Genomic DNA, 13,998 nt, shown 5'->3' with positions numbered 1-13,998 from the left:
TGACACAGCTTTCTGTGGGCAAGGTCTGACCACCCAATCACATCTCTTCAGGTGTGTTCAGATGTTCTTTTGTCAGAAGCAGGATATGCATTCCCCCTGTGCTGCAGCTGCATCACTAGCTACTTTTAAACCTGCTTATTTATTCATTCAATTATTCATTCATTCATGTTCAGTGTAGTTCAGACAGAATTTAATATTTCAGGCAGAGGAGCAGATGTGTGTCTGTATGGTCTTTGCAGCTGGATGCAGTTGGTCTAAACTGAAACTAAATATATATTCTGTGTCCAATCAGGCTACACTCTGTCAGTCATGTGACCCAAACCTTTCAATTCAGGATGAAGTGTCAAGTCAAATACAAACTGCAACTAGTGTGTGGTAGTTCAGTTGTTAGTAACAAATTGTTATTGTTATCATAATTATTTGCTTACACAACAAACAAATTGTCAGATCCTGATCCTGATCCTGATCCTGACCCCATCCCAATTTAGAAAGTTCAGTTTAAGTTTTTATTTATTTCTCTCTCTTTTTTTAAAAATCAGTTGAATTTTTTTTTTTTCCACTGGAAATCACCAACAAAACTCATGAAGTCATTTAGTGGTCAGCTGTTCTGAAGCTTTTGATCATTTGTAATAATCCTTGATTGATTTCTCTACGACTGGACAACTCCAACATGGGATACAACAGAAGGACAACAACAGAAGTGGTCTCTTTAAAGCATCCTCACAGAGACAGAAGAATCCCAGTCTGTGGTGTTTCTGCTGCTTTTCTCACAGGCAAATAGGCAGCTGCAATTCATCCTTTAATTTTCTGTCTGTGAGGAGACATCTCATGACTTAATACTTTGTGGACAAAGGTATGTGGACTGGACACCTCCTCTTTGGTGCAGTGCATCAGGTTTTACAGAGCTGACCTGGATATGTTGACTTTTTTCACCCTCTGCTCTCAGTGGCCCTCATTTATGAAACTTGCGTACACCAAAAAAATGGGTGTACACCAAATTCACCGCAAGGATCGGCATTTATTAATCTGAGCGTGAGCGTACGGTACGCACAAATCTCACGCCAGCTCTGACCAGGTGTACGCACATTTGGAACCAGCGTAGAACATGCAGGAAGGAGTGCTGCTGTGTCAGAACGATTATTAAACCATAGTCTAATAACGCAGCGATGTGGACCACATGTTGTTGTTGTTTATATTGATAAAAAGTTAAAAAGTAGCCAAAAAAGAGAAACGCTACAACCAAGTCCGTGTTGAAAATTTAACTCGACTTTTATTTTGAGCAACTGACATGAATTAAAAACCACGATGTGACAGATGCTCGTTAATCAGCTGTCTAAACAGAAACAGTCAATGACAGACAGACCTGTTATTGTTAGATCACACACACAAACTTCCAACATCTCCTGCACCAGAGCATGACCGGACGGCTCCTTAGTCTCTCTCTCTCTGCCGGACACCGGAGCCGGCGGGGGGGAGGGGGGGGGTGGGCTCCGCTACCTGTCCAGGTCCAGCTGATCTCCGCGGCGGAGTGTTGTTTTTTTTTTTCCCCAGTCACCGGGACCTGACAGCGGGAGATCGGGCCGGTGTTTCACATCCCTCCATCAGCCGAACCATGCCAGCGGTGCTGATGGTTATAAAGTCGCGTTCGCAGCAGTAATATGCCTATGATTTCTCCTCAGTCACTTGTGTTTAGTAAACTGCAGGAGCATTTCATGAGATCGCTGGGTTTCCTGACGTGGTCGGTGACACGTGCGTCTGCAGCCTCCATCCATCGGGATGACGCTTATCAATCACAAAAACTATTAATCTATCAATGTCCAGATATTTAATGTTGCCGCCCTCTCCCTGTTCAACGCGGTAACGCCAGTAAAGTCCCTCTTCTTGGCCGTCTTCCGTGTCTCCATGTCGTAAAAGGGGCAGGGCGACGCCTCTAAAGCAGGAATATATTGGGGCGTGACATTTAAATGACGCTCGTTTTCAGCCGCCGGATTCATCACCACCACGCCGGTTCTACGCCGAAATCAGCAGCGTACACACTTTTAGTAAATCACACGTGACACTTGCCGTACACTGATATTTACACCAGAATCTACACCAGATCCTGCGCAAGTTTGATAAATGAGGGCCAGTGTGAGGAGGATCGGTTTAACTGAGACTGATTGTGAGTCTTGGGTGATTCATTCCAATGACATTCTGAGAAGCTAGAAAATAACAATATATCATCCCCCTTTTTACATTTTTTTTCTTGTATAAGATTGATTACAGTTAGGCTAGTGTAACCATTGTCTGCATGGTCAAAGGGGGTTCAGTAACAATGCATCTCCATTGCAATAATAAATCATTTATGAATATTATGTTTTGTATTATCAATATCATTGCAGTTTTTAAAGCAGTACTTAAAGGAGCATTATCGCAAATACAGCAGTAATAGCATAAAATAAGCTGAAATATGCAAAAGATAGGTCAGGGGGAGCCATAACTAAATTTACAAAAAAAAATCGCCAACAGTATAGTGTCCGTGGGGCAAATGCAGAATTTGTCTTTGTTATGATCCAAGCCGGCCCGGCGCTTGCTGCGTTCGATTGCACTCGGAACTCGCAAATCCGACCTCTGAACCGGAAAAATGCAACAGTAAATTGTAATGTAGCAGTGTTAGGCTGCTTACAGTCACTGAATCGCTCGGTAGAACACTTTCTCTCCACATCCCTGTGTCTTTCTTCAGCTGTCCTCTCAGCGTTATTAAGCAGAAAGTTGCAGTTGCTGTTGTTGCCGTTGTTGTGGTTGTGCGCGACTTACTGTGCGTTCACACCAAAACGGAGGAAGGAGGGGGGGGGGGGACTAAACGAGGCTGCTCTCTCTCTCTGACAGCTGCCCACTTGTTTATATCTGATATGCTCCGCCTGGCTCCATCTAGTCGCCGAATTAAGAATTTGGATTTGCGATAATGCTCCTTTAAGAACTTTCAATTTTGGTTGAGTTTGGCGGCGCCAGTGGCCCAAAGCGGTAGTGTTTTGCCTGAAGGAAGACTCCATTTCCCATGGCACCAGCACGTAGCGCCGTAAACATCCTGATCTCCCAGTGCATGGAAATTAACAGACTACATCCAAACTAAGTTTCTGTTTCCAGCGGATCATTTCACAGTAAACACATACACAATCCGACGGAAAGGTGCCGCATTGCCTGCTCCCTCCTCGTCGTGACTCGTGAAAGTGAAACTTAAGTGAGAGCCGGGTTCCTGCCATGCTCCTCAAAGCTGCTTAGTGCCAGAGAAGGCGATACAGACCCTCAGGCCATGACAGAGGTGTCATTCAACCTGTTTTAAGTCGATGTACCATCACAAAAGTTGTGAAAATATTATATGAAGGTTGAAAAGTTCCTTAGTGTTGCTTTAATGGGTTGAGCTGTCAAATTAGAAACGCAAATATTTTTAAACTAGCTACTGAGCAAAAAACGATCTTGCACGATGTAGCCTATTCAGTTGAAATATGGTTCTACAACTCACCTAAAGATAACTAAAGAGTTTTGTCAAGTCCTCTTCCGCCTTATCATAAAATCAAGATTTTATGTTTATTTCGTGATAACAAAGACGATTATCACAATACAATAAAGGCAAGCTCAGGTTTTTTTCTGGCCTGACCATTGCGTTTAGATCAAGATTGTTTGTTTCTGTCTGATCCGGTTCCTGCTTCGTAAGTCGACTGCTTCCGTCTGTCACATCCAACATGGCGGCCTCCGCAGCTTCACGTGAGGTCTTCACGGAGGGAGTGAGAGCCGTTCTCCAGACCTGGCCCGTCTTACAGGTAACTGTCCGCATAGGTAACAGGCAGACAGACAGACAGACACTTGATATATCAGACAGGCAGGTGACAGACAGACGGTCAGTGCGGCGCCGACGGTCCGAAGCTAGCAGGGTAAAGCTAACAGGCTAACAGAAGCTTCACTAAACTCAGACCAATACATCCATGACTTAGACCCACTATAGATAGATAGATAGATAGATAGATAGATAGATAGATAGATAGATAGATAGATAAATAGATAGATAGGCTTAATTAAAGGCACACATCCCAAAGAGAGGGCCATGAAAATAAAACACATAGGCTACAAGATAGAAACATTAGTAATCTACAATCATAAACAAAACATGAGAACAAAAAGGAAACCTCAATACGAGACTAGACCATTAGGTAGGTATAGAGGCTTTTAAGCCATTGTATCCTAGGCTGGAGGAGTATCTGATACAGCTTCTCACCGGGTTATGTATACTGCTATGATGACATACGATTGGTTCCGTCTAGTGTCGCTTGGAGCAGTCTGTGAATGTCATCATTAACAGTGTTAGAGCGTCATCTACTGGAAACAAGGTGAAAGAATAGGCCACACTGAAAGTCAACATATAATGTTTATTGTCAAGTGCGTTTATGGTGTCTATCTGCTTGTCATGGACTCGGGAGTGAGGCAAGACACGAAAAAAATGTTGGCGTATCCCTTTAAACCTCATATTTTATATATGTTGTCTTGAGGCTTTGTTTACTTCTACATCTGATCAGTTTGACCTGTTATCACATAACTAGGCCTATGTATTTTCTCTATTAACTGAACTTATGTGAATATGTTCATCACACTCTGTTGAATCCTGTGTGTTTTTTGTTTTTTTTCACTTACCGAGTTGGGCTTACATATTTGTGACTTGAATCTTGCGCATAGAGACACGTTAGGAGTAGATGAGACTGTGATCCAGCAGCACTGTTTATTAAAACTGTTGAAAATATAAGCAGACACTCCTGATGGACTCTGTTCAAAGCTTGGACATCACATAATGAATTACAAACCTGGCTGGTTCAGGTTTGTACCAGTTGCTCATGCAGAGCGCTTCAGCTCTGTTGACAAGAAGATACCGACCTTCAAACAACTAATCCTCACTCTAACCTTCTAGATGTTCATGCAAAATATGTTTGGAGAAAAGGTGTCGGAGTTGTGTTAGTGTGCACATTGCACAATGGCTCAGATGACAGGCTGCACTTGTCAAGTAGGCTATGTCCTGATTGCTTCTGAATCGGCCACTTAATACATGCTGCACACTGTATGTAAATGTAGGTTCCACCAGCCAAACGTCACCAGAGTGTGTGTGTAACCAAGCGCACTCAGCCAAGTGTGTAAAGACATGGGCCTGTCCCATTTCTCCACACGTGCACACGCACTTTGGCTCTTGTCTGACCCTTACAGATTTGAATGTAACGTGCTGCAGCGCCAGACAAAGCCATCCAGAGTTATTTAACACTTAACCAGCGTGAACCACTTCAGATCACTGCTACACAGCACAAACATGAAGCCAAATGCACCTAGTTTGAATCCAGTTTAAATCCAGTTTGAATTCCGGTCAAATGCAGTTTGAATCCAGTTTAAAAACCAGTTTAACTCTAATACCTGCCTGTGTTCACATACACATCTGTCTGTCTGCTCACATTATCTGCTCACTTGAATGCCTGTTTGCCAAATAAGGGTCGGCAAGATGAGCAATTCAGAAATATCTCAAACAGATGTTTTAACAGCATGCATCAGATTGTCTGTCCATCTGTGTTTACATTAAAGGGATAGTTGAGGTTTTTTTTGAAGTGGGGTTGTATGAGATACAAATGGCCCCCAATAATGTCTAACGTGTGGCTAAGTGGGGGAGAGCAGAGAGGTGTGTACTCCAGATATTATACCTAGGAGCCATTTGTACCTCATACAACCCCACTTAAAAAAAAAACCCTCAACTATCCCTTTAACATCTGTCTGTCTGTCTCCCTCAGATTGCTGTGGATAACGGGTTTGGGGGAGTGTACGGGCAGCAGAAAGCTGAATGGATGGTGGATGTTGTTCAGCAGTATTTCCATGACAACGGTAGGTAACTATGTTAACATGTCAGTTGACAGTCTGTGTCTCTGGGAATTAGTCAGATGGACTGTGTTCGGCAGGTGTTTACTGTGTTTGTTTATTTATGGATCGATCAGCCGATCTCCAGAGCTGCAACTAACCATCGTTCTGATTAGACAGCAGTCTGCAGGTGATTAATTCATTATTGCTTTCTAAAACAGGTCAAAGCCCTAGGGGTATTTCTCTGTTAACTCAGAGCAGTAAAAAGTAAAAACACTTCAGCAGGTCATTCACGTGTGTGTGTGTGTGTGTGTGTGTGTGTGTGTGTGTGTGTGTGTGTGTGTGTGTGTGTGTGTGTGTGTGTGTGTGTGTGTGTGTGTGTGTGTGTGTGTGTGTGTGTGTGTGTGTGTGTGTGTGTGTGTGTGTGTGTGTGTGTGTGTGTGTGTGTGTGTGTGTGTGTGTGCGTGCGTGCGTGCGTGCGGTGATCAGCTGACCTGCAGCAGTATGAGGTTGAGGACTTCATCTCTGACCTGATGGATCAGGAGTTTGACACAGTGGTGGATGATGGGAGTTTACCTCAGGTACACACTAACAGTAACACACATACACATCGTTTCTCGAACCCTCGGGGAAACACATATTGACTTACTGCAGAACCAGATGCTCCACTTGTGTCCAGGTGTGACTGTTAACCCGACTCCACCTGTCTGCAGGTGTCCGGCAGGCTGCTGCAGATGTTCACTCAGTGGCGGCAGGGGGCGCTGCAGCCGCTCCAGCACACCATCGACAGTCTGACCCAGAAGAAGAGTCAGAGGGCAAAGGTCACAGCTCCACCCACAGAGTCTGATGAAGAAAGTGACAGTGAAACACAGGTGAGTGCCACCTGTAAGGTAAATAGCTCTGATTGGACAGTTAAAGGACAATTCCAGGCAAATTCAACTCGGGGGTGTATTTTCCTAACATTTTAGGTCTAGAAGAAGGAATCTGAAGATTTTCAGTTTAATCGCTCCTGTTTTGCGGTGGTTGTGTCTGTCCCCGCATCGCCACGGCAGCAATGAATGGGAGCAGATGCAAGTTCCGCTGTTTAGGCTGTTTACATCCCTCAAAGCCGCAATTTTTTTTCCACAGACAGCGTCAGATGGCTACTCAAACATGCACCGAGAAGTTTATTTACTTCAAGCAAGCCGACATGTTTGTAAAACTAGATCTCAGGCATGAAAATCACTTACCTTTCGGCAAAATTTGCCGTTTTGAAACCAAAATACACTGCTCAAAAAAATAAAGGGAACACTTAAACAACACATCTCCGATCTCAATTAATGAAATACTGCAGTTGAAAATCATTATTCAATATATTGTAGAGTGCGTTGAGAACAAAATAACATAAAAATTATCAATGTAAATCAAAATTATCATCCCATGGAGATCTGGATTTAGAACCATACTCAAAATTAAAGTGGAAAATCACATTGCAGGCTGCTCCAACATCAACGAAAATTCCTCCAGACAAGTCCAAATGAGGCTCAGTAGTGTGTGTGTGGCCTCCACGTGCCTGTATGACCTCCCTACAACACCTGGGCATGCTTCTGATGAGGCGGCGGATGTTCTCCTGACGGATCGCCTCCCAGACTTGGATTAAAGCATCAGCCAACTCCTGGACAGTCTGCGGAGCAACGTGGCGTTGGTGGATGGAACGAGACAAGATGTCCCAGATGTGCTCAATTGGATTCAGGTCTGGGGAACAGGCAGGCCAGTCCATAGCATCAATACCTTCATCATGGAGGAACTGGTGACACCCTTCAGCCACATGAGGCCTGGCATTGTCATGCATTAGAAGGAACCCAGGGCCCACTGCACCAGCATATGGTCTCACAATGGGTCTGAGGATCTCATCCCGGTACCTAGTGGCAGTCAGGGAACCTCTGGCTCGCACATGGAGGAAGAAATGCCTCCCCACACCATTACTGACCCACCACCACCAAACCGGTCATGCTGGAGGATGTTTCAGGCAGCATAACCTTCTCCACGGCGTCTCCAGACTCTGTCACGTCTGTCACATGTGCTCAGTGTGAACCTGCTCTCATCTGTGAAGAGCACAGGGAACCACTGGCCAATCTGCCAATATTGGTGTTTTCTGGCAAATGCCAATTGCCCTGCACGGTGTCGGGCTGGAAGAACAGGCCTCACTTGTGGACGTCGGGCCCTCATACCACCCTTGTGGAGTCTGTTTCGGACAGTTTGAGCAGAAACATGCACATTAGTGGCCCGCTGGAGGTGGTTTTGCAGAGCTCTGGCAGTGCTCCTCCTGTTCCTTCTTGCACAGAGGAGGAGGTAGTGGTCCTGCTGCTGGCTTGTTGCCCTCCTACGGCCCCCTCCACGTCCCCTGGTGTACTGGCCTGTCTCCTGGTATCTCCTCCATGCTCTGGACTCTGTGCTGACAGACACAGCAAACCTTCTTGCCACAGCTCGCATTGATGTGCCATCTTGGATGAGCTGCACAATCTGAGCAACTTCTGTTGGTTGTAGACACCGCCTCATGCTACTGTACCTCTAGGGAACACTAGAGAACACTAACAAAATTCGAAAGTGACCAAAACATCAGCCAGAATATTTTTTGGGGGGGGGGGTGTCAAGTGGCAAGTGATCGGGATTTGGAGGTATAGATTATGAGAGCCTTGAATTGAGAAGAGTGAGTGAGTGAACAGATAAAGAGCAAATTAACGGAACGATATTGCGTTGATGAAAAAAAAAAAAGCAGAGTCAATTTGTGGCTTGGTCTTGATTCTGTGGTGCTGCACCACCATAGACTGTATATAAAAGAGTGCACCACACGTTGGTATCGTGACAACACTAATAATGTTATATAGCATGTGACCATACTTTATTATAAACTCATACTGTCTTGTAGTTCTGCTTGAATTTCTTCTCAAAATGCATCAGATTAATGCTTTCAAATATGAAATATTCAAAATTTTCTTACGGGGGACCATGCCCCCGGACCCCTTTAGAGGGGTCAGATCCTTCTCACCTTTTTCACCCATGACCCGTTTTCATGTCTGAGATCTAATTCAAAGTCTCCTGGAGTCTCACGCGAGACCCAAGTTGCCGTGCTTGGTGTGTTGACGTGCAGTGGGAAAGCTACCGTTTGTGTCATAAACACAGGAATATCAACTCTTGACTTGCTTCAAGTAAGCATTTTTTAGTCGCCACCTGACGCTGTCTGTGGAAAAAAATGTACACTTGAAGGAAAAAAATGTACACTTGAAGCAAGTCAAGAGTTGATATTCCTGTGTTTATGACACAAACGGTAGCTCCGACTGCACCTGAACGCACCGAGCATGGCAACTTGGGTCTCACGCGAGACTCCGGGAGACTTTGAATTAGATCGAGTTTTACAAACATGTCGGCTTGCTTGAAGTAAATAAACTTCTCGGTGCATGTTTGAGTAGCAGAGTACTAGTGACTGTGGAAAAAAATTGTGGCTTTGAGGGATGTAAACAGCCTAAGCAGCAGAACTTGCATCCACATTCATTGCTGCCGTGGCGATGCGGGGACAGACCGGGACAGACACAACTACCGCAAAACAGGAGCAATTAAACTGAAAATCTTCAGATTCCTTCTTTTAGACCTAAAATGTTAGGAAAATACACCCCCGAGTTGAATTTGCCTGGAATTCTCCTTTAACACACTGCTGAGCCCAAGAAGAACGATCTAAACATTGGTTATAATATATTATCATTGATGAACTGGTCACCTGGTTGATAACAGGCTCCTATAACAGAAGCTGCTGTTTGTTGGGATATGTTGTTGTAAATCACTGCTTCCAACCTTTTCCAGGCCATGTTCCACATCTGATCCCAGAACCTTCTAGCTGCACATTGTAGAACCTTTAGGACTAAAAACTTCTTCATAGTGTATATCCCACCTACTGACAGGTGCTACTGTAACAAAATAATCAACGTTATTCACTTCACCAGTCAGTGGTGCTCACACGATGCCTGATCAGTGTGTATATCAAACACACACTGTATCTACTGTGTGTAACAGTGATGAGGTCCAGCAGACAGAACGTGACAGTGAGGATGAGCTGTGATCAAGTGTCTCTGTTCTCAGCAGATGGAGTGTGAGTCATCCAGTCCATCAGTCAGCAGGACACACCCCCATCCTCCTCCTCCTCCCTCTCAGGATGAAGAGGACGGCTGGACGGTGGTCAGGAAGAAGAAGTGAACAGGAGGATGAAGGGCAGTATGAACTGTTGAACTCAGAGACTGAAGCAGCTGACCTTTGACCTTCAGGATGAGAGTGTGTGACCCGCTGGAGCAGATCTACGTCAGTCTGAGATCCTGCCGGGTCCACCCGGTCTGCTTGGTCTCATCTGAACCTGATGTTTGGATCATGTGTGAACCTGAAGGACAGAGTCTTCAGACCAGAGCCACTCTGGTTTTTTATATTAAAACTCTTTAAGATACTGTGTCCTGTATGATGTCATCATACCCTACCTGAGCACACCTATTACACTGTTACATCATACTGTTCATATTTTTACTCTACACATCCCAGAAAACAACTGAAATTTTAAACTTACTATTCTCTGACATTGTTATGACACTGTAAATTGACATTTTTACAACTGAACATACTATTGACTGTAAAACTTAATAAAAATACGAAGGTTTTATGACATAGACTTACCATACATTACATTTTTAAAGTATATTTTTTTGGCTTTTTTGCCTTTATTTGATAGCACAGTGAGATAGACAGGAAAGGGGGAGGCAGAGAGAGGGGGAATGACATGCAGGAAAGGTCTGCCCGACACGGGACTCGAACCGGGGATGCCTGCGTTGAGGACTGTAGCCTCTACATGGGGCGCCACGCACCGCCCCGATACATTACATTTTTAATGACTATGTTATGACAGTTTTATGACTTAATAAACTGACATTTTGTGACACAATATTTTTACATTTTTTCCTATAATGTTTTTATTAGGCCTTCATGTTATAAAATGACATTTTATGATAATAATACAATTTATTGATATAGCACCTTTCAAAACAAATGTTACAAAGTGTTGTACAACAAAGCGTCAACCAATAAAATGACAACCAAAACAATTAAATAAAATCAGGAAAGGAGTGATTTAAAACATAACATTGATGAAGCTGACCTAGCAGCTTCATCAAAAGCCCTGGGGCCCGGGCTGAGAATGCTTTGACCTTTGTCGTCAGTTGGGACCCAGGGACAGCTAAAATCTCTTTATCTGAGGATCTCAGAGTACAAGCAGAAGTGTGAAAAGATACAAGGTCTGTGATAATACAGGATTAAGACTGTTGAGTGCTTTAAAAGGAATCAATAAGATCTTAAAATCAATTCTTAAACCTACTGGTAGCCAGTACAGGGAGGCTAAAACAGGCATGATGTGCTCATGTTTCTTAGTTCTAGTTACAGTTTTTCTCAATCGCTTTGGTGCTTTTCTCAGATCAGAATGAAAATTCTCAAACTATTAGTTCAACCTCCACAACATTTAGTCATTTGTTCACATCATAGTAGCAGTTTCTCGTTCCTCTGAACAATTTGCAAATGTTTTTGGACATGTATCAGTTGCTCCATCCTATCTGAAAGAACTCCTTATTCCTTACTGTCCTACCAGAGCACTCCGCTCCCAGAATGCAGGTCTGTTAGTGACTCCTAGTATCTCTAAAAACAGACTGGGAGGTAGAGCCTTCAGTTACCAGGCTCCTTTACTGTGGAACCAGCTCTCTCCATGGGTCAAAGAGGCAGACACTCTAACTACATTTAAGTCTAGACTTAAGACCTTCCTTTATGACAGGGCTTTTAGTTAGGGCTGGTTCAGGTAGCTCTGAACCATTTTATAACTACACTGCTATAGGCTTAGACTGCTAGGGACACATCTGGTTACACAGAGCCCTCTCCTCTCCTCTCCTCGCCTCTCCTCCCCAATTTTTCCCTGTTAAAAGGGTTTTCTATGGAGTTTTTCCTCAGTGGATGTGAGGGTCTAAGGGCAGAGGATGTTGTTATGATGCCATGTAAAGCCCTTTGAGACAAACTGTTTGTAAAAATGGGCTATACAAATAAAATTGCCTTGCCTTTCATACAATTCTCTGCTGTTTTATAACATTATCATTTGCTTATGTCATGTCAGTCAAAATTAACTATACTTATGAATGCTGAATAGTCGTTCCCTATAAAACTAATAGTCCTCATTTCATTGCTTGAGTCATTACATACAAAATTGTTGAACTAGTTGTCAAAATCTGTCAAACAAATTTTAAATGTTGGGAGAACCACTGTGAATTCAGTTATTCAAACATTTCAGGGAGAACAGGTAAGTATAGTATTAGACAGTAATTCAGCACTAAACAATCTGCACTGCACTGCTGTCATTGTGTCAGGCCTTACAGTGTGAGCTACAGTGGGACAAGAACTTTTTACTTTTTACATTTAAACTCACAGCTTTACAGTACAGATTTACTGTATTGTAGTGTGTTACAGCAACCTACTTACAGTAAAGATCTGCCATATTTACAGTATTGTGCTACAGTAATATGGGTTGATGCAGTACTGTACATTACTGTAATTTTACTCTGCACCACATGGGATTAAAGACAACCTCACGGAGCTGGGAGAGACTGAGCCCTTTACTCTGCAACAAGAGGAAGCCATTTGTGCAATGGTGATTGCAAACAATGACATAATATAATATAAGGTTGAGAGACAAAGCAACGATGACAATACCTTTGGGAATATTTTTCTTTTGCACAACGCTGTGAACAAAATAGAATTACAAAGAGCATATGCAGTAAAAATGTGAAACATACAGTACGTAGTCAGTATCAGTTACTTCACTAGAGTAATGTGTAACTTTTCTGTAATTTTCACATGGCCGTACAAGTAGTGTATACTGCTGCCTTGAGCATTTTCAGGTAGTGTCACCAAGACCTGATTTTTCTGCATTAGAAAACACTTAGAGAATAAACTGTCATAATGAAAACATGACAAAGCCATTTTGTGTCAGGACTTCTCATTTTGATGACACTGACAGTTTCACTGACATGAATACTTGCTTTTGAGGGATGAACTATCCATTTTGAGCAAGTGACACGCTTTTGCAGGTTATCCAGTAGGTTTGCAGTTTGTACTAATTGTTTTGAGAAATGCACTAACTGTTGTGCAAATGTTAATAGTGATGTGAGAAAAGCACCAAAGCGATTGAGAAAAACTGTAACCATGTGGGATTCCTAAATGTTAACATTTTATTTAGGCCACTTCTTTAGACAATAAATCATTTGCAAATGAAACAAAAGCCCTCTGCTTTGGAGAGGGATTTTTTTTTTTGGGGGGGGGGGGTGATTTTCACAGGCCCTCTACCAACTTTTACATTGATCACACAGAAGCAAAATTTCACATAATTTGAAACGGGTTAATCCAACTAAGTCCCTCTTGTCTTAAAAAGGCTGGTGTGATCTGCCAGTTTGGATTTAAAAAAAAAAGATATTCTTTCAAAACGTGTGTCCTTCACAATATTCCTACTGAAAATGACTTTGAGACTAAAACGAATAAAAGAGAGAAATAGGACAACCCTCGCTTTATCCCGTGTCTATTAAAAGCATTGAAATGAGTAACTGAACTATTTAGCCTATATCTCTGTAAAACATACAATGTTGACAAAAATCATTACCAAAACTAAAAGCCTTGAGGGACTGCAGATGGAATTTGTGCTCAATAGTGTCAATGACTTTCTAAGTCAAAGTCCAAAGAACAAAAGAAGTGCCTTTGATATAACTGCATAATCCAACAAAATGTAAATCGTATTATAACTGACATGTCGGTTGTTCATAAATCCTGTTTTGGGTCGGGTCCTTATGTGCTTGTGTTTCACCGCAGGACAGTGTGTGAGTTGTCCTCTTCCAGCTTCCTACTTACTATAGGGGAGACCGGGGTTGGTTGGCTACAGGAGTTGGTTGGCACACACAAACCAACCCCAACATGCAGTATACATATATTAAATGTGATTAAACATAATTTCATACGATTCAGTGCACCGAGTGCAAGAAATTGGCACATGACTTATGCAGTGAAATGGGCCACAAAGCCTACATATGCCAATACTGTAAT

The 13,998-nt window shown here is 42.9% G+C and overlaps 1 protein-coding gene across 2 annotated transcripts; it reads left to right on the top strand.

Annotated features, from left to right (window-relative positions):
• Positions 1-3,647: 3,647 nt before the first annotated feature.
• Positions 3,648-10,328, top strand: tsr2 (TSR2 ribosome maturation factor). 2 transcript variants are annotated; one of them, XM_085780731.1, is made up of 5 exons: positions 3,648-3,800; positions 5,796-5,886; positions 6,349-6,440; positions 6,573-6,731; positions 9,976-10,328. In XM_085780731.1, exons 1-5 carry the CDS (start codon positions 3,723-3,725, stop codon positions 10,084-10,086), a joined length of 531 nt encoding a protein of 176 aa, XP_085636857.1. In that variant the 5' UTR covers positions 3,648-3,722; the 3' UTR covers positions 10,087-10,328. The 2 variants fall into 2 exon arrangements, with proteins under 2 accessions (XP_085636857.1, XP_085636856.1); XM_085780730.1 differs by having other exon boundaries at positions 9,973-10,328.
• The last annotated feature ends 3,670 nt before the right edge of the window (positions 10,329-13,998 follow it).

The sequence above is a fragment of the Trachurus japonicus genome, chromosome 7 (genome assembly GCF_045865225.1).
Source record: "Trachurus japonicus isolate A0001 chromosome 7, Traja_1.0".
NCBI classification, from domain to species: Eukaryota; Metazoa; Chordata; class Actinopteri; order Carangiformes; family Carangidae; genus Trachurus; species Trachurus japonicus.
Note: the sequence above shows the minus strand (reverse complement) of the source record. Positions and strands in the feature narration are given on the sequence as shown.

What these genes read in the sequence shown, in the direction of transcription:
- tsr2 (XM_085780730.1), top strand. Translation starts at nt 3,723, where the DNA reads ATGGCGGCCTCCGCAGCTTCACGTGAGGTCTTCACGGAGGGAGTGAGA. An exon ending in AGACCTGGCCCGTCTTACAG is followed by an intron (nt 3,801 to 5,795) that starts GTAACTGTCCGC and finishes TGTCTCCCTCAG; the next exon opens with ATTGCTGTGGATAACGGGTT. An exon ending in GCAGTATTTCCATGACAACG is followed by an intron (nt 5,887 to 6,348) that starts GTAGGTAACTAT and finishes TGCGGTGATCAG; the next exon opens with CTGACCTGCAGCAGTATGAG.